General features: G+C 32.6%; 6 protein-coding genes across 6 annotated transcripts; all 6 read right to left on the reverse strand.

Moving 5' to 3' along the window:
- Window positions 1-246: 246 nt before the first annotated feature.
- Window positions 247-903, reverse strand: HELRODRAFT_168924 (hypothetical protein; the record flags this gene model as incomplete). The annotated part of the gene is made up of 1 exon (XM_009014768.1): window positions 247-903. The coding sequence occupies one exon, from the start codon at window positions 901-903 to the stop codon at window positions 247-249; it is 657 nt and encodes a 218-aa protein (XP_009013016.1).
- Window positions 904-1,160: 257 nt separating this feature from the next.
- On the reverse strand, window positions 1,161-1,760 carry HELRODRAFT_168925 (hypothetical protein; the record flags this gene model as incomplete). Its single annotated transcript, XM_009014769.1, has 1 exon — window positions 1,161-1,760. The coding sequence occupies one exon, from the start codon at window positions 1,758-1,760 to the stop codon at window positions 1,161-1,163; it is 600 nt and encodes a 199-aa protein (XP_009013017.1).
- A 181-nt stretch (window positions 1,761-1,941) lies between these two features.
- HELRODRAFT_168926 (hypothetical protein) lies at window positions 1,942-6,929 on the reverse strand (the record flags this gene model as incomplete). Its single annotated transcript, XM_009014770.1, has 8 exons — window positions 1,942-2,013; window positions 2,428-2,772; window positions 3,019-3,253; window positions 3,619-3,692; window positions 4,675-4,771; window positions 4,841-4,929; window positions 5,093-5,292; window positions 5,348-6,929. The coding sequence occupies 8 exons, from the start codon at window positions 6,927-6,929 to the stop codon at window positions 1,942-1,944; spliced, it is 2,694 nt and encodes an 897-aa protein (XP_009013018.1).
- A 335-nt stretch (window positions 6,930-7,264) lies between these two features.
- HELRODRAFT_168927 (hypothetical protein) lies at window positions 7,265-7,734 on the reverse strand (the record flags this gene model as incomplete). The annotated part of the gene is made up of 2 exons (XM_009014771.1): window positions 7,265-7,545; window positions 7,713-7,734. The coding sequence occupies 2 exons, from the start codon at window positions 7,732-7,734 to the stop codon at window positions 7,265-7,267; spliced, it is 303 nt and encodes a 100-aa protein (XP_009013019.1).
- Window positions 7,735-7,850: 116 nt separating this feature from the next.
- Window positions 7,851-11,119, reverse strand: HELRODRAFT_168928 (hypothetical protein; the record flags this gene model as incomplete). Its single annotated transcript, XM_009014772.1, has 2 exons — window positions 7,851-8,625; window positions 8,901-11,119. 2 exons carry the CDS (start codon window positions 11,117-11,119, stop codon window positions 7,851-7,853), a joined length of 2,994 nt encoding a protein of 997 aa, XP_009013020.1.
- Window positions 11,120-12,224: 1,105 nt separating this feature from the next.
- On the reverse strand, window positions 12,225-27,970 carry HELRODRAFT_168929 (hypothetical protein; the record flags this gene model as incomplete). Its single annotated transcript, XM_009014773.1, has 3 exons — window positions 12,225-12,640; window positions 12,714-20,271; window positions 20,351-27,970. The coding sequence occupies 3 exons, from the start codon at window positions 27,968-27,970 to the stop codon at window positions 12,225-12,227; spliced, it is 15,594 nt and encodes a 5,197-aa protein (XP_009013021.1).
- Window positions 27,971-27,986: the final 16 nt, after the last annotated feature.

Below are 27,986 nucleotides of genomic sequence, written 5' to 3' on the forward strand. Positions count from 1 at the left end.
TGGTTAATTTTACATTATTCTATCTACGTTTTTATTATGCCATGTGCTACATTGACTAAAACATTTTATATTAAAAGAATTTCGCTTGCATTTTGACTTCTAACAATGCAGAAATATTCAAATTCACATTTTTTCAATTGTGCAATTCACTTTTACATTTTAAAATTACACTTGAATAAATTTTTTAAAAAGTTTTGAACATGGCGTGAGTTAGCATTACATTCTAGGATGAAGTATGCAGTGTATTCACGTTTCGATAGAATGTGTGTATGAAGAGGCAACGTATTGAATAAAATTTGTTTTCCTAAAATTTTCTTTTGTCTTGAGATTGTCCAATGTTGGGCGATAGGAACCATGTTTCACTGGAGAAGTCGACTGTTTCATGATAAAAAAGTATTTGCAATTTTTCGCTGAATTGTAATCTTCCGTTTCAGTGTCGGAAAGTGGTGGTAAGGATCCAGGCTGGATTTGAGTTTGTCGATAGTTGCTGAGTCCTCTTCCTCTCCCACGAGTTTTGCTACTCTCTACATTAGCTAATAAAAGTTTAGACCCACGTGTTTCTATCGGATATGCTTTTCCTCTTCCACGTTGCGGCAATGGAAAAGTTGTAATTTTGCCGGAAAAGTTTTCGCACAATTCGTCCGAGTTATCAACAATTTTCTGTCCGTCTTTCTCAACATTTTCATAAATGTCTGCTTCGGGGATATTTTCTTTAAAATCATTTTTGTCCAACATTTGAAGCTCTGTTTCTTTGTGTTTTTTGTTATGCAACTTTTTAGTTAACTTTCTTTTTCGAAATAAGGACATCAACTTATTGAGCGAACCACTTTTTTGAGGTTTAGAGTTTAAATTCTCCAGATTATTTTCAGTCAAAATTTTTTCAATTGTTTCAGGAGTTTCCATATTGTAAAAATAATTTCAAAGTTTGTTTTCAAAATCGATGTTTTATGGTCAGAAAAGTATATTTAGCACTTTGCTTTGTTACAAAATGGCGGTTAATTGTTTTTACGTTCTGCTTTATTATTATTTTAAAATGTTATTTTACGTCACTAAAAATTTATTTAACTAAACTGTAATCTTATCAAAAATATATCAAAAATTTGTAAATCAATGCTGATGATTTAAAAATATGTGCATAAGAGTATGAATGAAGATCATAGTCATTTATTCAATATTTGTCTCTTTTTAGCTTTTTGCATTTCAGCAATCCTTGTTTTTACTGCTATAGGATCAGCTTCATATTCCTCACGCTGCTTTCTTAACATCTTCTGTTTAGCCTTTTCTATTTCTCTAACATGCAAAAATCTCTCTTCACTTGCCGTCCTTTCTCCAGCCAACGAGACCGGCAACTTGGTATTTTTAGGAGTTTTAAAAGTAAACAAACCACACAAGACATATGTTATTTCATCGTCGTTGTCCTCAAATTTGAATTTTTCCTTCGCCAGTGCAAGTTTTTGTTTCAATAATTTTTCCGCTTCTTTTTTCTTGATTCTTTTATTTTCATCAATTTCATCTTCCAGTTCATATTTGAGAGCTTTATATTGTAGGACGAGATACTCATCGGGAACAACTTTTGATTTCTCGGGGACGGTTGATTTAGCCGATTTTTTATTTATATGAGATTTCCTTTTATTGGATATATTTTTACCGTCGCTCTTTTCGTCGTTAGATTTTCTTTGAAGTGATTTAGAAGATTTTTCCGTTTGGCCAAAATTTACTCTTGTTTCTAACGTTTTTGCTGCATCGATCTTTTGGCTCATTTTCACCAATAAGTAATTTTATTCGTGAATATACTTTTGCGTATATATTTTTTAAATTGAAATAGAAACGTTCGGAAGAAACTAACCCATCACAATGATTAAAATTGTTTATTAGTTTATTTGTTTTGATATTTATTTGCTACTTCGTTTATTCAAAAGAAAATTAAAAATATTTATTTCGTCATGTTAGGCTCTTCTCCAACATTAGCAACTGCTGGAATGTTTCTAAATCGCAACAGTTCGCTTTTATTTTCTGTCAAAAGTATTTCATTAATTTTTCCTGCATAGATATAATGAACATTGCATAGTATTAATTTATCAACATAAAAAATAATATAGAATGATGATAATATTCACAAGAGCAACACGTTATGCAACAATAAAATAATACTTCAGTCAATTTTAGAAGTTCTTTTTTGAGGTCGAAAGATGGTTGAATGCAGCCTTTCAGTCGGTTAAGTTGTTGAGTTTGTTGTGGGTTAAAACACCTAGTTTCATTTTCAAAAATAGCTCTTAACAAAAATTGCAATCGAACAAAAACTTAAAAAAATAAAGAACAAATTTTTTGATGTATTAAAATACTGATAACATTTTTGAATAAAATATAGAAACATCAAAAACAAAGTAATTTAAAAAACCTTTGTACTGCTGGTTGACATTGTTGTACTGTTGGTGGGAATTGTTGTAGAGTTGGTGGGCATTGTTGTTCGAATTGGAGGGTGAAATTTTGAGGTAGGAAATTTTGTTGCTGGCCAGGACATTGAGAAAGATATGGTCTCATAGGCTGTGGCAAACAATGCTGCATTGCGTTGAGCATGGGCTGTTGGCTGACATTGTGTAAACAGTTGGGCATATTGTTGGACATGGGAGCGCACACCGAGGGGGGTACATATGAGGATGACGCAAAGGAGGGGTGCACGAAAGAGGAGGGCATGTGGGGCACACAGGAGGGGGGCCCAAAGAAAGTTGGCATGGGGGGCACAAAGTTACAGGTTTGCATTGCTGCCTGATTCTGGGAATAAAAAATGTGATTCAATTATCCATTTACTGAATAGCCACAAATAACAATAATTTAAATTTAAAAAAAAAAACAAATTCGATAAAATACTTTTTAATCTCACGTTCTCATTTGAAATTGCTTAAAACTGTGGATTGGTCTGTTATAATTAACTCACTCTTTAAATAAAACTATTCTGCGTAAACAAAAAGGTGCTTTCGTTAAAAATAAACAAAAGACCATATAAATTATTAGAAATACCATCTCCATCATGCCAGTACTGGTCAAGCAGCGAGTCTGATTGAGAGTCGGATTCCGACTGCCGTTCGTCATCGCTGGTACTTGTGGATTTTGATTGACTGTATTTGAATTGCAGAACGGTTGCTGATGAGTCGTTGCGGGATCTTGCGGATGGTTGGCAGGAAAGGGCCACGTACCCTGATGGTGCATCCAGCCCTGAATTCTCTCTACTTGTTGCTGGTTTGCTATACACGGGCTAACAATTTGGCAGTTTAATACAAAAAAATAGGAATTAATATTTTTTTCGCCGCAACTACCGTAAAATTTTTGTATCAGACCAATCCACAGTCAATTCGAAATAAAACCCAGAGTGATTTTGTCGGCAAAAATAATCAGCTGTCAAAAATGTAACAGCAAAAATTTAATATCTTGGTTGAAATTTTTAAAAATTTACAAACTTTTTACTGAAAATATTTCGAATTGTGAGTAAATTTTGTTTATTTCTCAACTACAACCTCGTATTTCTTGATAGTCACTTCAGTCGATTGATTGATATAGATACAGTATGGCATTGCATATTTTTATCATTCATAAATTCAGTCATTCTTATTCATAACTTACGTGAAAATATTTCTGACCTCTGGGGCTTTAGGGCAGTTGAAGGTCGGTGCAGGGCATAGGTAAGGTTCGCGGACCTGTAGAATAAATTATTTTTTGGGTTTAATATTAAATAAAAAATTTATAATACTTTTATTGCCAAAATTGTTTTTTTTATTATTTATAATATTACGAATATTGCTAAAATTAATGTTACCTACAATATTATTTATTAAATTCATTTCAATAAGTAGTGATTATAACTACAAAATAAAAAATAATAATTTAATAATTTTTTCGTATCATAAGTTATTTTAATTTTATTTCTTTCTTTTCTATTTTTGTGTTATTACATTTTTTTTGTGACAAAAGTTTGCGTAGTCTTGATTTATATTCTATCTTCTGATGAATCGGTTTTTCGAGAAAGGACAAAACGTTAATGGACGGAAATATTAAGAAAAAAAAAAATCTATCTCCTGTTAGCTACATTGAAAAATCATTTCAATTGAAATTATTTATTGGGAGCAGATTTTCTAGCAAATGTAACAATACAGAAATTTAATACGCAGTTTACTACTTTAGTTTTCATGCATAAAGTCTGGAAAAAAGCTGACTTTTTTTCTAAATTTCTATCCAAAGTGTTGATTATAAACTAAAAGAACACCTTGTTACGCATTGTTGTTTAACACTTTTTGACATTGTTAAGTGGTTAGGAGAATTGAATTTTGAAATAAAAAAATATTCAAATAATCTCTATTTGATAAAAAAAATAACAAACCTAAGTTTACCCGATTTCAAATAAAATAATATCAATGGCATACTTGCTATTTTCTTAAAATAAAAATATATAAATATTGAATTTAACATAAAATTGAATTATCGAATTGAAATTTTGCTCATCGAACTTGGTTGGCTGGTCTGTGATAGACCTGCTGCGTTGAATTGAGATTACAACCGACTGGAATGCATGTTGGGGCAGGTGGTTGGATGCAACATACGGAATGCTTCGGTTTTGGAACATAACATTTTTCAGCTTCCGTCTGTCGAAATTGTCTAATGATCTATGACGAATAAATTAACGTTAATTTTTTTCACAAGATCATTGTTAATATGTAAGCCTACGTCGTTGAAGTTTTTCCTCGAGCAAACCGATTCGCAACATTTCGTTACACTAAGTCTGATTGGCATAATTTGAAAAATTGTTATGTTGCATTTTAAAAACAAAATCATTTTAACAAGTACAAACTTTCTATAAGTGTTGGGTGGCGTTAGTGGTCGGCACCTGATCCACTCGGCGCAATATCTGTTCTTGTCCACAGAGGCCATTCTGCCGCCCTAATTTATGATTTCAGGTAAATTTTGAAAATTATAATGATGTCATATTTAAAATTTATGAAATCCTATTTTTTGCCTGGAAAAAATCAACTCACTCGAACAAGTACGTGGCTGATTGTGCTAGAAACACATTTTGGATCTCTAACGTAAAGTGTCTTCAAACCGTTCCGTTCTCTCCTTCTTGGTCTAGATGTTGATATCCATTTTTCAACAGCGACTTTTTGCCCGCTCCGACTATGTTGACCACATCGTGTATGTCGACCACTACGACTATGGCGGCCGCTCCGTGTATGTCGACCACTACGACTATGTCGACCGCTCCGACTTTCTCGATGTCTCCGACTTCTTCGATCGCTATCTTCGCTAGTTTGGCAGCTCCGACTATTCCAATGGCTCGAACTATACCGACGACTCGGACTGTGCCAACGACTCGAACTATGTTGACGACTCAAACTATGCCGACGACTCGGGCTATTTCGACCACTCGGACTATGTCGACTACTCTGAATATTCCGACGACTCGGACTAACTTGACCGCTCCGACTGACTCGATCGCTCTCTTTTTTCTGAATTTTTGTATGTAGGTCAGGCGGATAATTTTGTTTGGATTTGTCGGCACTTTTTATTGCTTCATTGTTTTTAATGTTATTCCCAACAGTACTACTGATTCCGTCGTGTTTTGTTTCCGGTTTGCTCGGTATTTTACCTTTTCTAAGTCGAAGAATATCCTTCAGATCTGACTTAGTATCGGTTGTTGTTGTTGCTAAACTTGCCAAATTTTTTAAATCGGATTTTGTTACCGTTGTTGAAGTTGCCAAACTAGGAATGGTTCTTGTGTTAGATTTGGTTGTGGTTGCAGTGGTTGGCAAACTAGAAATATTTTTCATGATAGACTTAGTTGCAGTTGTTGATGTTGCCAAGCTAGGAGTAGGAAGATCAGTCTTTGTTTCAGTTGCCGTGCTATCGGTGGCAGGAGCATTTGTATCAGATTTAGTTTCGTTTGCTGTACTAGCCGTTTCAGCGTCCGATGGATCTTTTGAAGCATCATCAGTTTTCGCACTTGCAGTATCTCCAACATCAGGTGTTGTAGCTGCAGTTTCCGCCGTTGCTTCCGTTTTTGTTCCTGTTGCTTGCGACTCTTCCTCTTTCTCCTCCTCCTCTCCACTTTCTTCTGCACTCTCGCCTTCGGCTGGAGCAGAATTTCTGCTTTTGTTTTTAAGTGACATCCTCGAATAATTTTTTTGTTTAAAAGGCGTTTGTGAATTGTTTGTGTCTTTGAATGACATTCTAGAAGCATTTTTGTTATCGTTAAATAATTTTTTTATGGATTTTATTACTTGTTGGTGTTGATGGCCGCCAGGTAAATTTGAAGAGCAGATTGGATTTTTCGGTTTGTCTGGCAAACAAATTAAAGGGACATCAATAAACAAGTGAGGTATAATTTTTTGAGACGCATTTATACTTTTTTCATAGTTTGGTTTTTGACAACGATCAGAATATTTTAATTTTTCTGCATTTTTCTGAGGCGCATTCTTAATGTATTGATTGTACGGTTTTTGGCAACGATTGAAGCATTTTAATTTTTCTCCATTCCCTTGAGAAACATTAGTGACTTCCTTGTTGTTTGATTTTTGACATATCTTAGTATTTTTCATGATCTCCACATTCTTTTGAGTTTTATCAGGCAGACCTTGCCTCTTCGAAGTTCGGCTTCGATTAGAACATTCCGTCTTGTCTATTTTTTCCTCATTCAACTTATTCGCAACTTTTTCATTTTCTTTCTGCGTTTTGAACAAGTTCTTACACAAATTTTTGGTTCTTGAAAATGCCGATTCACTTTTGTTGGCATTATGAGAAACATTCAGATTGTTAATTTTTAGCGTTTGATCGTTTGTCCAATCATCATTGCTATTTCGTACTTTAAATTTTGGCTCATTCAAGTAAACAGGTTTAATCGATAATTTTGTTTTTGAGATAAATATATTTTCGCGGTTTAACATTTAAACGTGTTGAGTTGATTGTTATTAATTGCGTTATATACAGTTCGCTCTGGATTGTCATCACAATTTTCTTATAGATAATATACTAAGATGTTCAGTTGAAATTTAAATTTTGATAGATGTTACAAACCGAACTATGTCTGGTGTTGTCATTTTAAAATCAAACTAACAAAATAAATTAATAATAGCTCCAGAGTTGTTTATTGTTTTTATTTTCAATGACGTTTAAAATTTTGAAATTGATTAACAAATCTTTTAATTTGAAATTTTTTAATTAAAAAATGGATGCAATTTGCAAATTGTTATTTGTAAGAGTGTAATAATCGACTGTACATTTAATTGTCATCTGAGGAGGCATCACCGATTTCACAAACTTCGCCGTCTTTTAAGCATTTCTTTTTCTTCTTCTTACCATGGTTTAATTTATAATCTGTTTTTAGTTTAGCGATTTCAAGTCTTATGTTATTGATGTCGTTGTCATCATCTCCGAATTCCATGTTCCTTATCTCTTCCTCTTTTTTCTCTTTTTCGGCCAACAGGTTGCATATGTCTTTGTTCAACTCTTTAATAACATTCATTTTGTGATCGGAACATTCTAATTCTTTTTTAAGCATTTCTGTCATGAGAACAAATTTTTTTTAATTATTTGCGTAATTAAGCAGACATTGAAAAAAGAATGCAAAATAAAAATATTTACCAGTGGAAGTCTCTCTCTGTAAAAAAAATAATTTCAATGAATCTTTACGAGTTGAATCATGAAAAAATGTCCGAAAATGAACTGACTTTGACATTTCTGCTTGGACATCGCTTGAACATTTTTTTGTACTTTTTTGCTTTTTTTGCATAGTAACTGTAAGTGCAATGCAACTAATTTTAAGTAAATTTTATTGAAATTTCACGTTAAACTAAGAAAAATATATTTTACTTTGTGCAAGGGTTACAGCAGGGCGGCTGATAACATCCCATTGTACCACAAGAAGATCCTACTCCAGGCCAACTATGGTACAACCAATTATAAATGTTTGGAGGCGACTGAGGAATACACGAAGGTGATCCGGTTATTGGTACCATTGTTTGTAAATGACTGCTGCATGGTTTGCAACTTTTCGAACGGGAAAATAATTTTGGTTTAAGACAGTTTGAAGAACTGCTGCTAGACGAGGATTTGCCATAAAAACTAGGAACTACAATAACTTGAGCTTGAGAATTACAGCAAGGAGAAGAAGAACAAATTGGATGGGAACGACAAGGATAGAATTGGTTGAAATAATTTGTACACGGACACACAGGAGAGCAAGGAGAACAACAACAACTTTTATTGCAGCAGTTAAGCATATTTCTTTTCATCAGTATTGAGTTTAAAATTTTGTCTACTTCTTTTTGTACTCGGATTTCATCTCTTTCTTTCATTAAACGGCAGTACGTAGGATCTTTTTCTAACGCTTTCTTAACTTTGGCATCTATAGCTTTACAGTTGGTTTTTTCTCCGCTTAATTTATGGATCAAATCGGAGTTGTCTTGCATGGAAAACATGTTTGTGACAGGCATTGGACAACTGTTACAACAGCAACATGGTTTCGGTGGGCAATGGAAATAGTTTGGACAATACATCATATTTGGTTGGTCTAATAATACTATTTCTTCAATTTCATAGGGTATTTCGTCTTGGTAGTCACAGAAATAATTACAGTCATACCTGAAAGTTAGAGTTACAATTATTAACTGAAAATTATGTTATTTTGTTAAATAAATTTAGACGGCGAAATAATTAGAGACACAGGCACTCTGTCCTGCGTGGCAAGAACCGGTTTCAAATGCTAGATGATTCTTGCCTATCATACGCAATGGGTCTGACGCGGTTATTCACTCGTATTTACAAACATCGAGTGAATTGGAAATAGGAAAAGCAAAACAAAATTCAAAGCACAAAATTTGCTTTAACAATAATTTCAACAGTGAAATAACAACAACCTAGGCAGGTAGGAATCATACACGTATTCATCCTCAACACAATCTCCACATCCAACATCGTAGTAGTCGTCATAATCGTCATCATTCTCATAATCGTCATCATCCGTTTCAGAACTGCTAAAGCCGTAATTGTTATTCGCTTGCAACATGTTGTAATCGAATTCGTAGACACCACCGTCTTCAATGTCTGCGTCCAACATGACTACTTGTTCTTCTTCGTAATTTTTACCACTACCGAATGTTTCTAGGTGCATTCCCTTTGTTGGATAATTTTTTAAATATCGACGGTCGTACGTCCCGTCGTTGTAACGTGATGTGCGTCTTAACTGAGAGACCCCTCTTGGATGGAAGGAAATTTTTTTCTCGTTTCTCACTGGTGGTTTTATTAAAGTTCTCTGAGTTTTCGTGACTGGAAATAATTGAGGGGGTAAGGAATGGGAACGAAAGGGATATTTTTCAGACTGCGGATCATCAATTACATCGTACTCACTTCCATACATATAATCATCATCTTGATGAAATTCATTCGGCAGATCGTAATTATTTTTATATGAGGAATAATTATTGAATTCCGATTGAGGATATCCGTGGCAATATGACGGCATGCGAGGTAGCGAGTTCGATCTGTATGGACATCGTATGAAACATTTGCAGTGTTGGTTAAAGCAATTATGGCATGGTTGACAATTTTGTCTCGGTATAAAATTTCGGTTTCTATTGTAATAACAACTGCATGGATGATTTCTTCCTCTCAGACTTAAAGGCGTATTTTGATCGTATATTGTATCGCAAGAAATAGGATTCACGTTCATCTTCTCAACAACGATGTCTTGGGAAATTTTTCGATTGTTTAATTTTAAAGGCAGTTGACGATTTTTTATCAAATTCGAAGGACCCATGTTCATCTTTTCAACAACAACGTCTTGAGAAATTTTGCGATTGTTTAATTTTAAAGGCTGTTGACGTTTTTTTATCGAATTCGCTAAAACCCTATCTTTCAACAAAACATCGGTTCGTAGACACTGATATTCATTACCATGTTCAGAAGAACTTAACAAGAAGCATTTGTAAGTACAAGGTGATTTGCTGTTGTCTCTCAATGAGGAGTATTTTGAAAAAGGACTTCTTGATGAATATTTTCCATACTTTTTGGGTTGATATTGTTTGTTACGTAGTTTCTGTTGATAATCATGAATTTTTTTTTGTACATTGCTTTTGGATAACTGTTGGGTTGGATGGATTGAAACTTTTTTCAAGCGATGATTTTTTTTCAAATTTTCCTTTCGTTGTTCAATGGATTGTATAGGAACATTGACGCACGGGCATTTCATCAGTTGTGCACTTTCATTAGTTGGACAACAGCACGGTGAGCATGATTTTGAACATTTGTGGTGTCTTTTTGTTACGTATCCTGGTGAACAAGAGGTTATATTTTTCTGTCTCATTATATTTGTACATTTTGGCTGAACTGATTCGCACAAAATCGTTTTCGGCACAGTAATTTGTGGAACACAAAATTGCTGGACTGCAGGCGATGAGCATTGTTGAACACAAGTTGGCGAGTAACCTGATAAATATGTTGGAGAGTTTGATAAAAGAGGTGATTGCAAGCAAGGAGAACATTGGATGCAGTAACAAATTGGCTGTGGTGGTATTGGACGTTGTACTGGACCCGGTATAATGCATGGCTGGGGACACGGAGATAAACATTGTGGTTGACAAACTGGCGAGCATGGTGGTGAAATAGATGGAGTGAATGCGATGTACGGTTGGGGTTTGTTCAACACTTTGGCTTGTGCTACAAGAGGTGCTGGTCTTTTTGAGAAGCATTCCATGACAGGTTGAGAACACGGCTGACAACATGGTTGACAAGAGAGAGGTTTTAGAGCACTGTTACTCATATATTTTATGGCGTTAGTCGGTTGGGGATAACAAATATAATTTGTGCCAGGATTGAAACATTGCTGACATACCAGGCTGCATTGGTTGTTGAGACTCATGTTGTGATTGTTTGTTGAGTTTTTAACATTAAACTTACTATCTGAATTGCTATTTTCAGTTGATGGAGTCAAGGTCAAGGTTTTGTAGTTTGAACCGTTTTGTTCCCTTTTTATTTTTATTTTGGCATGTTCTTCATCATCTTTGAGATATTTATTCCTGCTACTCTTCTTTATGGTAGGGCTTAATTTTTTAAAATATAAATGAATTTCCTCATACATTTTTTTATTGACGCAACAAACTTTTTTAAAGCTAAATAATAAATGATTGTTGCTCTTGCCTTGTCCAATAATAATTCTACAAACAAAATCGTATCGAAGAATTATTGAGACATTTGAAATCAGTGAAATAATCGACCTTTAGCTTCTATTAATTATACTTTTAAACAAATAATTATTTATTCATGTTTTGTTGATTTAAAATTTTGTTTAAAAAACAAACAAATAATGACGTTTAAAGGTAGGACAACTTTAATTTGTAAAATTAATAAGTTAATGAGTCAAAGAATTATATAGAGCGGAGTGCATATAACACGTAAACAGGGGTGTAAAATTTAATTTTATTATTTGTAGCATCGAGCTGCAAAAGAAAATGAAAAAATTATTAAAGCTTTTAATTTGAAAATTGCATAAAATATGAATATTGAGCCAGAGATCATGTCTTTATTTATTGTAAATATTATAAAACAAAGAGTTAAAATAACGATTCTAAATGTTTTCAGTACATTAAACTTTTCTTTGAAGTTAATTCGACAAATTTATTTATACTGAGAGTGTGTTTTCAATAAAACGGCATCAGTTGTATATAGCCTCACAACACTAGCGATTTTTTATTTGGTGTCACATTTGTTGTTAGTGTGTGAAATATCGATAAATACAGAAATTTAAGCTAGAAATTTTTTGCACTGTAGAATTTGTAATTCTTTCCTGCCTAAATCAAATTTTCAGACCAAATTTTTTAGTTTTATCATAGACAATGTTAAAATTATTTTAACTTAGTTTAAATATTGGTTAAAACTTTTTCAATCAACGAACTGATTTTGTTTTCTTTTACTTTTATTTATTTAAAAAAATTTCAAAACACTTTCTACATTGTTAAAATATGTACAAAAAATGTTAATGTGAGCAAAAAAATGTTTCTGCAAAATTGACGGTTGTTAAACATGGAAACGTTAAGCTGTTATTTGTCTGAACGTTGAAAACCATCGTTTAAATGTTTTTTTTTAGCATTTTTATAATATTAATAAAAAAATTGTTGAATGTTTTTCATTTCAAAATGGCCAATTAAGTTTGTCACTTAAAAAAAAACAATTGTCAGCAAATTTCATCAGCAATTGGGAAAGTATGGGTAGTTTTGTCTCTGAAATCCAGGTCTGTTCCTAACGTTTCCCGAATTTGGAAAAGCCCCGTAATTGATCGGTGATGAGATTGGTGGCACCACTCCACCATTTCTCAATTTTCTTGTCACCTCACTGCTAATATCATCAATTATTATTTCTAAATAATTTTTCTTGACATCTGGGGTGATCTGATTCTTTTTTAACATATAATTATCGACTGATTGCTTATCGATGAGACAGTCGTTGTAACCAGCGCTACTCAAGATAGGCGAGTAAGGCATGAGACGGCAGTCATCTATCGAGCCAACGTAGTTTCTGTTCTCAAGAATGTTGTTCAAGTGGTTTATTCGGTTATGACACAAATCGCGGCAGTGACGAAATCTTAGGAAAGATGGATCACGACCTTTAAAAATCAAATTAGTTACAATTTTCAAACATTTTTTAAAATTGTATTGTTTATTAAATGAATAATTTACCTAATAATAGCTTCCTCTTTCGTTTCGAATGGAATCTCTTTTTTATTTTTTGTTTTTTCGCGTGCGCCTTTACGTATCGTATCAAACGTTCTAAATTTTTTTTATGAACTCGACCTTTCGTGATGAGTTTCATTATTTTTTTTCTTAATAAATGGCGTCGACGTTTGCTGAGCTGGTAGTGTTTACGCTTGCTTGATAGCACTTTCTGCTTATACTTTCTGAACTTTCTCTTCAGCAAGTGGCATACCTGGGATCTTGTGTAAAGGGCTTGTCTTTTGGCGCACTTTGTCATATAATTTTTTCGACGCGTTCCCTTTTTCTTAGATATTCTTCGATTCAAGTTTGTGTTTAATTGAGATGAGTTTTTATTTTGGCTTTGATATTGAGATGTACAACTTTCATATTCTGTCGGAGTTTGAATTTTATTTAAAATACGCTTGCTAGAACGGTAAAGTATCTCTTGAGAACTAAACTCCCAAGCGTTGTTTGATTTAAGACGCAAGCTTGATAATGAACTCAAATTTTGGTACAGTTTCAAGCCAGAAGCAGCTCCTATGTTAGCGGTAGAATTTTTAGATTCTGTTGTATAAGTCAATGATTTTAAAGTTGTATTCTCTTCACTGACAGCCTGCTTGTAATTGTGTGACAAAATCAAATTAGTACATGATGGTTTAGGTCTTGATCCATATATTTTAGAATTAGCAATTTTAGACCCGAAAGTTGAATTTTTAGAAGAAAGGTTATGGTGATTATTCTTGTTCAAATTTCTGTCAAATTTATTGTTTTTCCTGTCTTTAGCATTTTCAGTGTTAACGGTTTTACGATAACCAACATAAATGTTTTTTTCTCTTCTCAACATGTCTGAATTTTTGTTATCATTTGTTGATATCTGCTCTTTTATATTTACGTTAACCAATTTCCTTTTTTGCTGTTTTCTGTTGACTCGCTTTAAAACAGGTATTTTGGATGAATATTTCTGATTATAAATTTTACTCAGTGGGCAAAATATGTTTTTTTTGTTGCAGTTTTCGTCAACAGTTTCATTCTTGAAAGTTGAATTTTTTATTGATGTGGTTATCATGTGCCAATTTTTATCTCTTATTATACCACCAGCGTTGAGCAAGCTTTTAGAATCAATGGAATAATTATTTTGATTATTTCTTTGATTCATTTCTGATGCTATGTGAGTTGTTTTAAAAATTGGAATCAACGAAGATTTATTTTGAAACAATCTGAGTGACTGGTAGTTGTTGTTTAATTGGGTGTTTTTGCTGGTTAGAGAAGAATCATCGCTTTTTGTATTTATTTGCTCCACTCTCCCAGACTGAGTCTCGCTCGTTAGAGTTGATTTTGAAGACTCACTTGAAAGATTCGTAGCAGATTTTCTCTTGCTATTGTAAATTTTAGCATGATTCATTCGTTGTTCAACAGATCGAGTAGAACTCTCTGAACTGGATTCTTTCTTTTTGTTATCATTCATCTTACTCGCCTCTCCAAACCTTTGGTCATACGATACAATTTCTTTGTTTTTCAATTTTTTTCTCATATTCTCGGTTGCTTTGGCATTTGCTAAAAAGTCTTTAGAAGCAATTCTTGAAATATTTTCTTTAAGTTTACGGTCAATATTAATGCTAGTTATTGACTGCTTGATAGATTGGCCACTTTCACTGCTCGATTTCCCAAGCTCTTTTTCATATATTTTCTTAGTGGTTCCAGATTTTTTGTCATCTTTAAAAATAATTTTTGAAATTCCGATTGCGGAACTTTTGCTTATTTCACTGCCAAATGTTTTATTGTTTTTATTGTCTTCAAGTTTCATTTTAGTTTCAACTCTTTTCGCTTTTGTCTTCTCAAGCAAAATTTTGCCTTCATTTGCATTTATTTTCTCAGTACTTTCAGATTTCTTGTATGTCGTTATATTCGAAGTTTCATTTGTAATAGTTTCACTTGATTTGTCTGTATCACTGGTGCAAGTTTTTATTTTTCCCAGTAACGAATTGTTTTTAGTTGCATATATTTTTTCAATACTCTTGGACTTTAAGACATCTGTTAACGATTCTTTCGAAGAGTCACTTGCAATATTTTTACTGGATTTATTCTTACTCTCAGTTGTTTCTGCAAAACTTTTTGATTGGGTAGTACATTCAGTACTTTCGATAGACGACACTTTTGTTTTATTTCGACCTTTGATTTTAATCTTGCTTTTTTCATCATCAATTACTTTTATCATTTCGGGCAATGTCTTCCACTTAGTTGGACTTCTGTTCCTACATTTTATTTTTTCTCTGATGAAGGCATCGTATATTTGTTCGAGAAATCTCGTGAAATCATCGATCGATTTATTTATACCAAACCCGTATTCAATTTCATTTTTTCTTTTGCTTTTCAACAGTTTTTGAAATAATTCCTTGTTCTTTGTAGTTAATGTTTCAGTCAATTTATATTTGGATACTATTTTTTCAATAAGTTTTTTCAACTTAGCAACAGCCAAGTCATCTTTAAAATCTTGAGCCATTATTAATTCAGCCATCAATGATAAGTTTGAAACGTGTTTGTTCGCATCAAATGTTTTGGTTGGCTGTTTTTTCATATCACTTTTTGAGTCTTTAGTCCAAACGTGCAAAACCACATCGTTGTACATCATCTGCAACTTATCCAGATTAGTCCAAACTTTCAACTTTTCTGTGTTTTCCAGACCCGCATTTATAATTTCTTTTTCATGGAACAGTAAAGATTTTTGTGATTCTGTCGGATCGAGTTGCTTACCCTTTTTTGATAATAATTTTTTATTCACCTCTTCACTTGTTTCTGATATGCTTTCAGACGTTGTAGTTATTTTGATAACTTTTTCACTGTCAACTGATATTTTTGATTTCTTACTTTCCGGAGATCGTTTTAAACTTTTTTTTCTTGAAACATTTGATAATTTTTTTATTGGTTTTTTACCTGATTTTTTCTCGGAAACTTTTGTTGGACTTTTCTTTTTGGATGATTTAACAGATTTCCAAGGAGAACGATAGTTGATAATTTGTTTTTGATCGAACGGTAAAGATTTTTGTGGTTTTGTCTGATCGAGTTGCTTACTGCTTTTTGATAATATTTTTCTCACGCCTTCAATTGTTTCTGATTTGGTTTCAGATGTTGTAGTTATTTTGATAACTTCTTTATTGCTAACTGATATTTCTGGTTTCTTACTTTTCGGAGATTGTTTAAAATTTTTTCTTGCTGAAGCATTTGATATTTTTTTTATTGGTTTCTTACCTGATTTTCTCTCGGAAACTTTTATTGAACTTTTCATTTTAGATGATTTAACAGATCTCCGAGAAGGAGAACGATAATTGATAATTTCTTTTTGATCGAACGGTAAAGATTTTCGTGATTTTGTCTTATCGAGTTGCTTACTCCTTTTTGATAATAATTTTTTACTCACGCCTTCTCTTGTTTCTGATTTGGTTTCAGTTGTTGTAGTTATTTTGATAACTTCTTCATTGTCAACTGATATTTCTGGTTTCTTACTTTCCGCAGATCGTTTTAAATTTTTCCTTGCCAAAGCATTTGTTAATTTTTTTACTGATTTCTTACTTGATTTTTTTTTGGAAACTTTAGTTGAACTTTTCTTTTTGGATGGTTTAACAGATCTCCGAGAAGGAGAACGTTTCACAGATGTTTTAATTGTCTTACTGGACGTTGTTCTCACTATTGTCTTTGTAGTTCTTATTGTCTTGAACGTGGTCGGATTTATCTTTTCTACTGTTGTAGAAGTTATCACTTGTTTCGTAACGGAAGTATTTGATTTATTTTTTTCAAGTTCTTTAGATTTTACTTTTGAGACCTCGGTTATTTTTTGTGACAGTTTTCTCATTGACCTCTCTTTAGATGGTTTAGATTGTTTTTTAACAGTTGATCTCTTCCTCTTTTTCTCAGCGGCTAAATTTTTTTGTTTTAACTTACTTAATTTTTTTGATGATTTTATAGATTTTTTCGACTTATTCTTTGAAAATTTTTGATATGTTTTCACTAATTTTGGTGATGTTTTGTTTATTAGAGCTTTTAATTTATTTTTACTAGCACTTTTTTTCACAGGTCTCTTTGAAGTTATTTTTGCCAAAGCATTTGATTTTTTCTTATTAGCAATTTTTGGTTTATGTTTTGATGACTTACTTTTTATAGTTTCTACAGATTTTGTAGTTGAAATGCTGGTGACCGTCACTTTTGTAATTGAACTTGATTTTAGCGTTTTTTTGTTTGACCCCGTAGAATTTTTTTCAACCGCCTTTGAGGCTTTCTTTCCAACCTTTGTTTTAGCCTTTGTTGATTTCGGTTTTGATAATTTCTTAACCATTTTTTCTGTAGACTTTTGTGTTTGATCCTTTGTTAGTTTTGGTTTTGATGGTTTCATACCCATTTTTTCTTTAGGACTCTGGGTTTTAGCCGTTATTGGTTTTGGTCTAGATGGTTTCATAACTGTTTTCTCTGTAGGTTTCTGGGTTTTAACTTTTGTTGGTGTTGGGTTTAATGCTTTAATAACCGTTTTTTCAGTAGGTTTTTGTGGTGTAGCTTTTGTTGGTTTTGATGGTTTTATAACCATTTTTTCTCTAGGTTTCTGTGGTTTAATTTTTGTTGATTTTGGTTTTGATGGTTTCATAACTGTTGTCTCTGTAGGTTTTTGTCGTTTCTTTCTTAAGACATTTGGTTTTGTTATGTTTTGATTACCAAGTTTTTTTCCTAATGGACTTTTTGTTGAAAATTTTATTACGTTTTTGTATTTTGAAGCAGACGATTTTTTAGGTTTAACATTAGATATTTTTTCCGACAATTCTATTCGGCTAGATTTTTTTGATTTCAATACTTTTTGCTTACCTCGAACGTTTTCAACGGACGTTTGTGAAAATGTTTCAACTGAGACAATTGATTTAATTGTGGTCAATTTCTCTTTCTTACCAGGTGTTTTACTTACTTTCTTTGTATTTATTTTTTTAGTTTTAGCGGTGATGCTTGACGTACTTTTTGTTAAAGGTGTCTGTTGACGTTTTGTCATAAAATTTTTTTTCACTTTTGACAGTTTTGAATCAGCTGATATCTTTTTCTCAAATGGGTTTTTTGGGACAAATTTAGATTTTTTGTTTAAAGTTGTATTCTTCTTTTCAAAAAGTCTTTTTTTCACTGGCGATTCGTTAGCGGTTGTTTTTCTGTCAATAAGTTTTGATATTTTGATCTGATTTGGTTTGTTTGGTTTTTTAATAATTATAGGTTTTTCTTGGTATAGCTTGGTGGTTTTAACTTTGGATGTGACCATTTTTCTTTTCATGGATTTATTTACGGGTTTATTCTTTTTTGGCAGTTTTTTGGAAAGAATTTTATCTACAGATTTTATAATTTCCGTTTTGGTAATGTTTTTTTCTCCTTTTTCATTAATTTTTGAATTTTCAATTGTGTCATTTATCAGTTGATCTTCATAACGTTTTAAAATTTCTGTAGTAGAATAAGTATTGTAAGTCTTTTTGAAATCCATTTCTGACTTTTTCAATGATGATTCTTCAAAATCTATTGAATTTAATTCTTTGAGTAACCGAATTTTTTCAAAAATTTTCCTTCTTATCATCATAATTATATCCATTTTATCTAAACCAGGGAACGCTTTCAATATTGTTTCAATATATTTGTCTTTCTTAATATTACGTTTAAGCATCAAGATTTCTGCTATAACTTTTCTTCGGTAATTTGTGCAACATGTTACACTACATTTATCTGAATTGGTTTTTGATAAGTTGGTTGAGCCAGATTTCAAATTTGACTCAAGTTTTATCATTAATTCCTTCTGTAATTGCAAATCATCCATGTATTTATCGCCAATAATTACTTTTAACAATGACGATGATCTTCCCGCACTTTTTATCTGTTCCTTTTCTATTCTTACTGGTGTTTCATTTTCCTCTTGTTCAAACATTATTTGAATAACTGGCGAATGTTGTGATGTTGTTTCTAGCAAAGGTGCGACTTTCGGAGGAATACCTTTCTGTTTTTTGTCAGCTCTATTTTTGGTGCGCACATTTTTTTCAATGTTTTTGTTATTAACTTTTGTTGCGTCTGTTTTATTTGCCTTTTGGATGTTTTGTGTATTCACTTTTCCTTCATCTTTGCTACCGTCTTTTAACTTTTCATCTGGCTTTACGGACTTGTCAATTCCGTTTGATGACTTTAATACCTCCACGCTTTCTGAGCTACTGCAACTAGTTTTAAATTTTTCAGATTTTACTGTTCGAGACTTTGTTTTTTTGTCTTCCGTTTTATCTACTAAAGTGTTATTACTTTTTTCAACCGACGTTGAATAATTTTTCTTGTTTCCATCTTTATTAACTATCTTTTTGACCTCTTGCAAACCAGTTTTATTTTTGTTCATTTTTTCTTTCATTGATTTATCTAAACTATTTGGTAAGTGAGTGACGCTGGATGTTTCTGTAATATTCAAAGCATTTAGTGTGGAAGATGTGATACCTGACTTCTGTGGCACATCTGTTTTTAATTCGCTGTTTCTACTTCTTTCATCCGTGCTACTACTACTACTACTACTACTAATACTACTAATACTACTTGTCGATGATTCTTTAATGACTTGCGCCGTTTTTTCCACTACTTTTTCTGCTTTATTTTGTGATTGATTTTTATTAAATCTCTCAATTTTTTCAAGATTAAATGCATCTACTTTTTTTATTCTTGACTTAGAATACAACCTTTTATCCAAAATATGTCCAATAATTGTCTTCGCGTTTATACTATTGTTCGTGTTTTCATTAGATTTTGTTTTGTCAATTTGTGATGAAATTGTTGAACGATTAACAAAGTTTAATTTACTTGTATTTATCAAATTTATATCAATCGATTGAGTTTCAATATTCTCGTTTGTTTTCGTCGTATCTTTTTTATTATTTATCGCAATAAGAGATTTAATACTTATTACTTTTTTAAATTTAGAAAACATGTTTTTAAATTTTGAAATTGCAAAGAAATGTTTCTCTTCAATTTTGGCTTCACTCGTCAATGTTTTTCTGCCGAAATTAGAATATTTGTTAATACCACTTATATGAAATGTATTTTCGTAGATCTGTTCAATCATTTTTGGCCTCGACTCCTTTTTGCTACCACAAAGTGTAATTAAATCGTCACTTGAATTTTTTCCGTCTATTCTAATTGATTTTGTTTTTAAAGTGTCTAAACTCGATGTTCTTTTCAAATTAAAGTGACAGTTTAAACATTTTTTGTTTATCCTATCATATCCAGGAAGTATTTTTTTGAATGGTGTATTTGAATCTTGTTGTGTATATGGTTTGTGCGTTGTTGTGTGGTTGTTATCAAATAAATTTAGCGAATAGCGTTTGTTTTGTGCTTTGAATTTTTTATGAGATTTCGATTTTTTTACATTTTTTTGTTTGAAACAGTTATTTGAGTTATTTGTTGTAAGTTTCCTTTTATGTTTCTTTTTCTGGGTTTTTATGTAAGCATTTCGATTGCAACTGTCTTCTGTTACGTCAACTCTTTTTCTCTTTCCTCCTTTTTTTATCTGTCTAATAAAATGTTAACATTCATTTATTCACAGTTTAAAAAATTACTCTAACTTCTTATACAATCATAGTTATAACCTTGAAGACTCTGTGTGGATCACAATTCACTAGAAAGACGTTCTCACTCTCTATTGTGTTGTGACGAGTTGACTGCTGATCTCTGTTGATTGAAATATGTACGTGCTGGTTGGCGTTATTCGAAGAGTTATTTTTCCTTGTCTGCAATTTTGTTTCTCCGCCACTTATTAAAGCAGGTTTTTTACTTGCTTTTAAGCCAAGTATTGACAATTTTTGTTCATCGGTTATTTTACCTTCATTTTTTTCTATTTTTGATAATTTTTCTACATCATCGTTCATCGAATTAAAGTTTTTGTTTTCTTTTGAGTCTAATATTAAATAATTTTTATTTGACAATATTTTGTCTTTTTTAATAACTTTTTTGTTTGCAGATACTTTTGTGGCAATGTTCAATCCACGATTTTCGATATCATTTGCACCAGCTAATGAATTATTATTTTTATCCGATTTCTTGTTTTTATGTTTTTCCTTTTTCAGTTGTTTTGATTTTTCTGCTTTTACAGATTCGTCGGTAGAAGTTTCCATACTTTCTATTGCTTTGCTTATTATTGTTGAACAGTCGGAGAGACTTGATGCCAATTGTTTTTTCTGCAAGGTTTGGTTGTAATATGCTTTGACCAGCAAAGGAGCTTGTCTGTAAAATGAGGCTTGAGTTTGTTTCCCTCCGAGACTTTTTAGACGAATTTTATGTTTTTTAGAACCTAGTGTGAAACTTTCCTCGCGTCCGACTACTTTCAAAGTTTTCTTATCCTGTTTTAATCTTCTGATTCTACTAATTTCAGCTGAATCTTTAATTTTTTTTCCACTTTTCGGAAAAACGTACAACTCTGGTGAACTTAGGCTAGATTCTGTTGACAATTGACTTTTTAATTCATTTGTTTTATTGTTATTTGTGGCATGCGAAAATTTAGACCCTGTTTCTGGTCGGTTAGGTGCAGCTGAGCTTTCTTTTTTTGTATCCTCGCTATTCATTGTTCTAGAAAACTGTGACGGCGTTTTAGAATCATCTGAATCATTATTTTTCGTCACGGTAGAAGTCTTGGTATTGGTTGTCGATTTATTTGTATTTTCGTTTGAGAGAATGTCTGATTTATTGGTGGCAGTGGTGGTGCTAGTTTTATCGTTTGTTAAATCGGTATTTTCGGAGCTTGATACTAAAGTTTTTGTCATCGTGTTTGCTGTACTTGTTGCCGATGATTTTGTGTCGTTAATTGTCGTTGTTTTGTTACTCTGGGTTGACGGCAAAGATACTTTATAACCGGTTAAATTATCGGTTCTGTATTTTAGTTTTACTTGATCATACTTTGCGTTTTGTTGCGCGGAATTATTTTTCAAAATTTTTTCTATATTCGAATTGTTTTGTTTATTTTGTTTCTTTTTGACTTCTTCAGCGGTTAGAGTTCTTATTTTGCGCTTTGTACTTTCTTCCTGTTTTGGTTTCAATTGAATTTCTGCGGTTGAAACAAATTTGGCATCAGTTTCTCCAGAAATTAGAGCTTTTTGATTTTCTTTAGTTTGGTTATTTTTTGCCCTTGTAACCGCCACAATTGAAGTTGTTGATGTTCTTCGAACAAATCCATTTCCTTGCGTATGTGTAATTTGCCTGATTACAACAATTTTTCCATCTTTTCCATTGCCTCTCCTTTGATTTGATTGTGCCGCTGATTTTATATTTGTAACATCTTCCACTTTCTCAATTGCCATTTTGTCTTTTCTAGATGCATCTTGTTCTTTCTCTGATTTGTACTTAGTTGAAGCGTCTTTCATGGCAACATTTTGTTCTCTCTCTGACCTGTACTTTGTTGAAGCGTCTTTCATGGCAACATTTTGTTCTCTCTCTGACCTGTACTTAGTTGAAGCGTCTTTCATGGCAACATTTTGTTCTCTCTCTGACCTGTACTTTGTTGAAGCGTCTGCATATCCTGTTCTAGTTGTTGTATTGGTCTCAGCTGTCGACAGTAAGGTTCTAGAAGCCGAAGAATTTGCTGATGAACTCTGAGAAGAATAAATCGATGAACTGGCTTGTGCAGTAGAAAGTTGAGTTCTAGATGAACTACTTGTCATTTCGCTGGTCGAAACCATCTGGCCACTAGTACTCTGAGATGCTGAACTACTGGCATAACTTCTAGTTATATTAGTGGCTGTTGCTGACGTAGTGCCACTCTGTGATGCAGCTCCGCGTTTTGATGTATATGTAGCACCACTCTTGCTTGTAGTACCGCGTTCCGATGCATTACCGTATTGTGTTGCAGCACCGTATTCTGTAATAACACCACGTTCTGCTGCAACACCACGTTCTGTTGCGACACCACGTTCTGTTGCGACACCACGTTCGGTTGCGACACCACGTTCGGTTGCGACACCACGTTCGGTTGCGACACCACGTTCTGTTGCGACACCACGTTCTGTTGCGACACCACGTTCTGTTGCGACACCACGTTTATTTACGGCACCCCGTTTAGATGCAGCACCACGTTTAGATACAGTACCATGTTTTAAAGTGGCACCACCTTTTGATCTGTATGTAGCTCCAGATTTGTTCTGTGCTTTGTTATAAGTAGCCGTTCCATAACTTGTTGTGTTTGTTGAGGAAACTCTGTAGCCCGTCAAGCTGCTTGTTCTGTATGGAAGTCTCACTTGTTCGTACTTGGTTTTATTAGTTGAATTATTTTTTGAAATGTTTTTTTTATTTATTAATTTGTTAGAATTAGTTTGGCAAATTTTGCTCCAACTTTTTATTTTTCCACTCATTTGTTCATCAAACAGAGCTTTTAACTTTTTGTTTTGATGTTTATTTTTCTTTTTAATTTTCGCATCAATTGCCAAAGAAATTTCATCTTCATTGTTCATTAACCCATTATTCTTGTGTAAAAAGTTAAATTTATAATTTTTCATATCCGCTAAATGCAAAGTCTGTTTATTTTCTATGTGATTATACGTGTAATTATTGGTTGAAATATTTTTGACGAGTTCCTCGGGACTAAAAAATTCTTCCCTTGCGCAAGTTTGATAACGTTGTAAATTATCATCAAGTAATTTTTTTGTAATTGAGGTTTTTGAGTTTATTTTTGGAGCAAGGTTAACTACTTTTTTCGAGCCAGAGCCAACTAAGTTTTCTTTATTGGTATGTTTAATAGGTGATTTTTGTGCAACCACAGTTCTTTTTTTTTTTTCTTTTTTGTCTTCTGAGGCTTTTGAATTTGTCCATTTCTCATTTGTTTGTTTTCTTTTTCCAGTTTTGGACTTATGATCAATTTGATTTTGATGATTATAGCAAAGTCCTAACGTCTTGTCTGGTAATATTTCAATTCCTTGTGTAATTTCGCGATATAGTGTATGTTCAGTTCTTGTCTGACTACAACGTGCATAGATTTTAGATGGTTTAAATTCACTTTTATCCACAGAGTTTACACTCAAATTGTTTTGGTTATTATTATTAAATTCGATATTTTCCGTTATGCCGTACAGCTTATAGAACAATTTTTTCATCTTTATCTTTTTTTTATTGTTACTTAGAGATGGCGAGCGAGATATTTTTTCATAACTTTCTGATGGTACTGTAATGTAGCTTGTTGATGTGGATGAAGTTAAGGTTGAAGATAATGTCTCGCCAACATTTTTTATGGTTTTGAAATTTCCAGTGGCGTCAGTGCATGATAATTTTTTTCTTTCATCGGACAATTTTGCCTGTTCGAAGCCTTTTTGTACTGCATTGCTATTTTCATTTTTTTTCCTAGTAGACCTGTATTTCTTCGAATGTTTCTTCATATTTTCAAAATATTTGACTGGTAAATATTTGGCATCATATGCGATGAGTTTCATATCAATGTTATTGTTATTCAAGTTATTTTTTCCTGCTTTTTTTGAAACAACATTCTTTATTTTAACAATAGATGTTGAAGATTTCACTACTTTTGTGTTTTTGCCATCCTTAACTTTTTTCACCATTTTAGTTGTTTTGATTGATTTCTTACTAGAGGAAGTAGAAATGGTCGTTTTAGAAACAACCTTTTTAACACTACTAACTCGTTTTCCTTTTGAACTCACTCGTGATTTAGTCACGCTTGTTGTTGTTGTTGTCACCACTGTAGTGCTCTTACTAACTGATCTTTTCGGAGCAATATTTTTTGACGATCTCTTATCTGATTTTTTGGAACTTCGTTTAGATTTTTGCGATGATAATCTTGGCCTTTTTTTTAAGCTGCTCGATTTTTTAATTTTTTTCACAATAGTTTTTGATAAAGACTTTACAGCTGACTTTAATTTACTTGGGGATTTTGTTTTCTGGGTTTTAGATTCTTTACTGACCGCAGCTGGTTTTTTTGTCAACGATGTTTTGGAGACCTCGGTAGAATTAGTGCATTTAGTGTCTTCTGGCTTCTTTGTGGAGCTTTGACCAAGACGCTTGAAAACAATAGCCTTTTGTTTATTTTCAACTCGAGGTTTCAAATTAGAAACGTACGAGCTTTTAATGTGATGAATGCTATCTTTTTTTAGTTTCACAACTTTTATAACCTTCTTATTTGCTTCTGTGCTCTCTGGAACCGATAAAGAAATTCCCATTGAACTGCAATGCTTTCCGTCTCTTTTACAATGTTCCCTTTTAAATGTTTTTCCCTCTGGTCCGCTGGTTTTTTCCACTTTAGTTTTTGAAGAAGATTTAACAATATTTGTACTAATTTGCTTTGATGGAGTTTTTTTGGAATGTCTTTTCATCATTTTTGATATACTACCTGATGGTTTTTTGATCAGTTTTTGAGATGCCCTTTTGCTTGTAGGGCGTACATCTTTCGACGATCTTTTTTTTTTAATTTTTGAACTAATAATTTTTGAAATTTGTTTTTTAACCGGTTTAGGTGAATGTGTTTTTTTAATTTCTGTTGAAGTTGTGATTGTAGTTGAACTTTTTTCAATAACAGTTGTGGAACTAATGTTTCTAATGTTTTTAGAAGTAGTTATCGATTTTGAACTTTTCTTTTTAACAATTTTAGTTGTAGAAACAGGTTTGGTTTTGTCAACAAAAATTGACTTTTTTTTAGAAACACGTTTTTCTTCTTTTTTAGAAACTTCTTTACTTGGTTCAATTGTTGATGCTGTAATAGTTTGCTTTTTTATTGATTTAACTTCGCTAACCGTACTACCTTGCATTTTTCCATCTTTTTTCACATCGCTTTTTGGTAATTTAGATTCTGGTTTTTCAATCTTTTTTGTCTCTGGTACAACTTTTTTTGCATCTGGTTTTTCTTTGGAGCCTTTACGAAGGATATTTTTAAATTTTTCTACAACGCTTCTTCGCACCATTGTGTCCTTAGCAATGTCTTTTAAAGAACGTTTCTTTTTTACTACTTTTTCTTCTTTTCTTTCAGGTTTAGTTTCAAGAGTTTTTTCAATGGCTGTACTTTGAGTCATTGTCTTTTGGCTAAAATTTTGCAAATTAGCAGTCTTTTCCATTTTCATTTTATTGTCATCCTCTCTCTTCTTAGTTGTTGTATCAGGTAAAGTTCTTTTAATCTCTTCTTTAGTAATTGTCGTTTCTATTGTTTTTGTGGTAACGGGTTTTGTGTTTTCTTGTTTTGGAATTGGTTTTGATGGTTTTGAGTCCCGAACTTCTATTTTGGTGTCAGTGGGTTTATCTTTCTTGGGAATGACTGTTGTTGTAGTTGAAACTGTTGTTGTGGAAATATCAGGTTTTTTTAATTTTTCCTTTTTGTCGTCATGCGTTGTTTTAGTTGTTGTATCAGGTCCAGGTAAAGTTTTTTTAATTTCTTCTTTAGTGATTATTGTTTCTGTTGTTTTTGTCGTAACGGGTTTTGTGCTTTCTTGTTTTGGAGTTGGTTTGGATGGTTTTGAGTCCTGAATTTCTCTTTTAATGTCAGTAGGCTTCTCTTTCTTTGGAATGACTGTTGTTGTAGAAACATCGATTTTTTTAAGCATTTCTTTCGTGTCATCTTGCTTTGTTTCAGTTGCTATATCAGGTCCGTGTTTTGTATATTCTTTTTTTGCAGTTGGTTTAGATAGTTTTGAGTCCTTAATTTTATTTTTTGGAATGTCTGTTACCGTTGTTGAAACCGTAGTTGTAGAACTTTCTTTTGTTACAGTTGAAACTTTATATTCAAGTTGTGACGGTTTTTTTGTTTTTCCTGAACTGGTTTTAGATTTGTTTTTTGAAACAATATTTTGATTTTTGACTGAAGGCGAAGTTTTGGAAGTCTGAATTGATGGATAACTTTTAACAACTTTTGAAATTTTTTTTTTCGAAGTTTTGTGAACCGAGGATGGCTTTGAAGTTACTTTTTTAGCTGTTGATACTTTTGGACTCTGTTTTTTAGCAACTGTTGAAGAAGTTGAAAGCGGTATGCTTCTTTTCACAACTTTTGAAGCCCGAGGTGAACTTTTTTTTTTAGAAGTAATTGCTTTTGTTTTACTAGAAGCAGGCTCTACTTTTGTTTCGGATGTTACAGAAGTTGGGAATTTAGCTTTAGTATTTACCGATTCGCCAAGGTCCTTTTTAGCTTTAGGTTTTGTAATATCTTTAGATGGTGTAACTGTTACCGTGATTGAACTTTTTTGCATACTTTTAGTCGTGACCGACTGAGATGGAGTTTCCGTTTTTTTAGTTTCAACTTTCTTCAGTGAAGAGGTCTTCGGTTTTTTAGGAGTTGATTTTTCTTTTCCTTGTGACTTGGAAGATTTTTCGTGAATACTTATTACAGAACTAGATTTTATAATTTTTTTTCCATCTTTTTCAATTATTTTTGTTGAACTTGATTTTTTAACAACTTTTGTGGGCAAAACATCAGACTTTGAACCGGATAAAATATAATACTTTTTTGTAAAGTGTTTAGAAATTTTTCGCCGCAATTTATCTGCAGAACTTTTTATTTTGCTTAAACTTTTCATAAGTTTAGCGCGTCTTGATGGTTTTTTCCCGATGATTTTGGCTTGAGCTTCGGATTCCGAAGTTAAACTTTGCTTACCTTTTCCTATATTTGCGGATGATTTCGTTTTTGTTACTGATGTAGCTGAAGTTACAATCTTAACCTCCACGATTTTTTCTTTTTTTCCTCCTTTCTTGATTAATTTTGTTGTTGTTACGGTGGTCACAGACGTGGCACGAGTTACTTTGCCGGCTTTATTGGTTGTAATTGATGATTTAGATGTAGACATTTTCACCTTTTTGTACTGTTTTGATTTGCTTTCATTTTCAAACTCAGTTTTAGCTGCATTTACGTTTAAATTATTTTTAAATGGAATAGACTGCATTTTTGATGTTTGCGATAAATTAAGTTTAGTCTGTTTTGTATTGTTCAACAAGGTTAATTCAGGTAAATTTTTTCTAGACGGCCTGTCTTGAATTGCGTGATTCATGTTCAAATTTTTCTCTGAGCAAATTCTATAGACTAGATCATTAAATTTGTAAGATAATTTTTCTGATGGTTTTTTTAGTTCTTGATCGTAGAACCAAATATCTTGATTGTCCACCAGTAGTTCGGCTTCATTTAGATAGCAGAGATTTCCAATTGTTGAATCGAAACCATTAGAATTTGTGACATTACTAGGAAAAATAATTTCTTCCTGCGAGAAAACACTTTTGTATTTTTTAGCAGGACCTCTTGACATTTTGTCCATCTCAATG

The sequence above is a fragment of the Helobdella robusta genome (genome assembly GCF_000326865.2).
Source record: "Helobdella robusta unplaced genomic scaffold HELROscaffold_14, whole genome shotgun sequence".
In the NCBI taxonomy this organism is placed as follows: Eukaryota; Metazoa; Annelida; class Clitellata; order Rhynchobdellida; family Glossiphoniidae; genus Helobdella; species Helobdella robusta.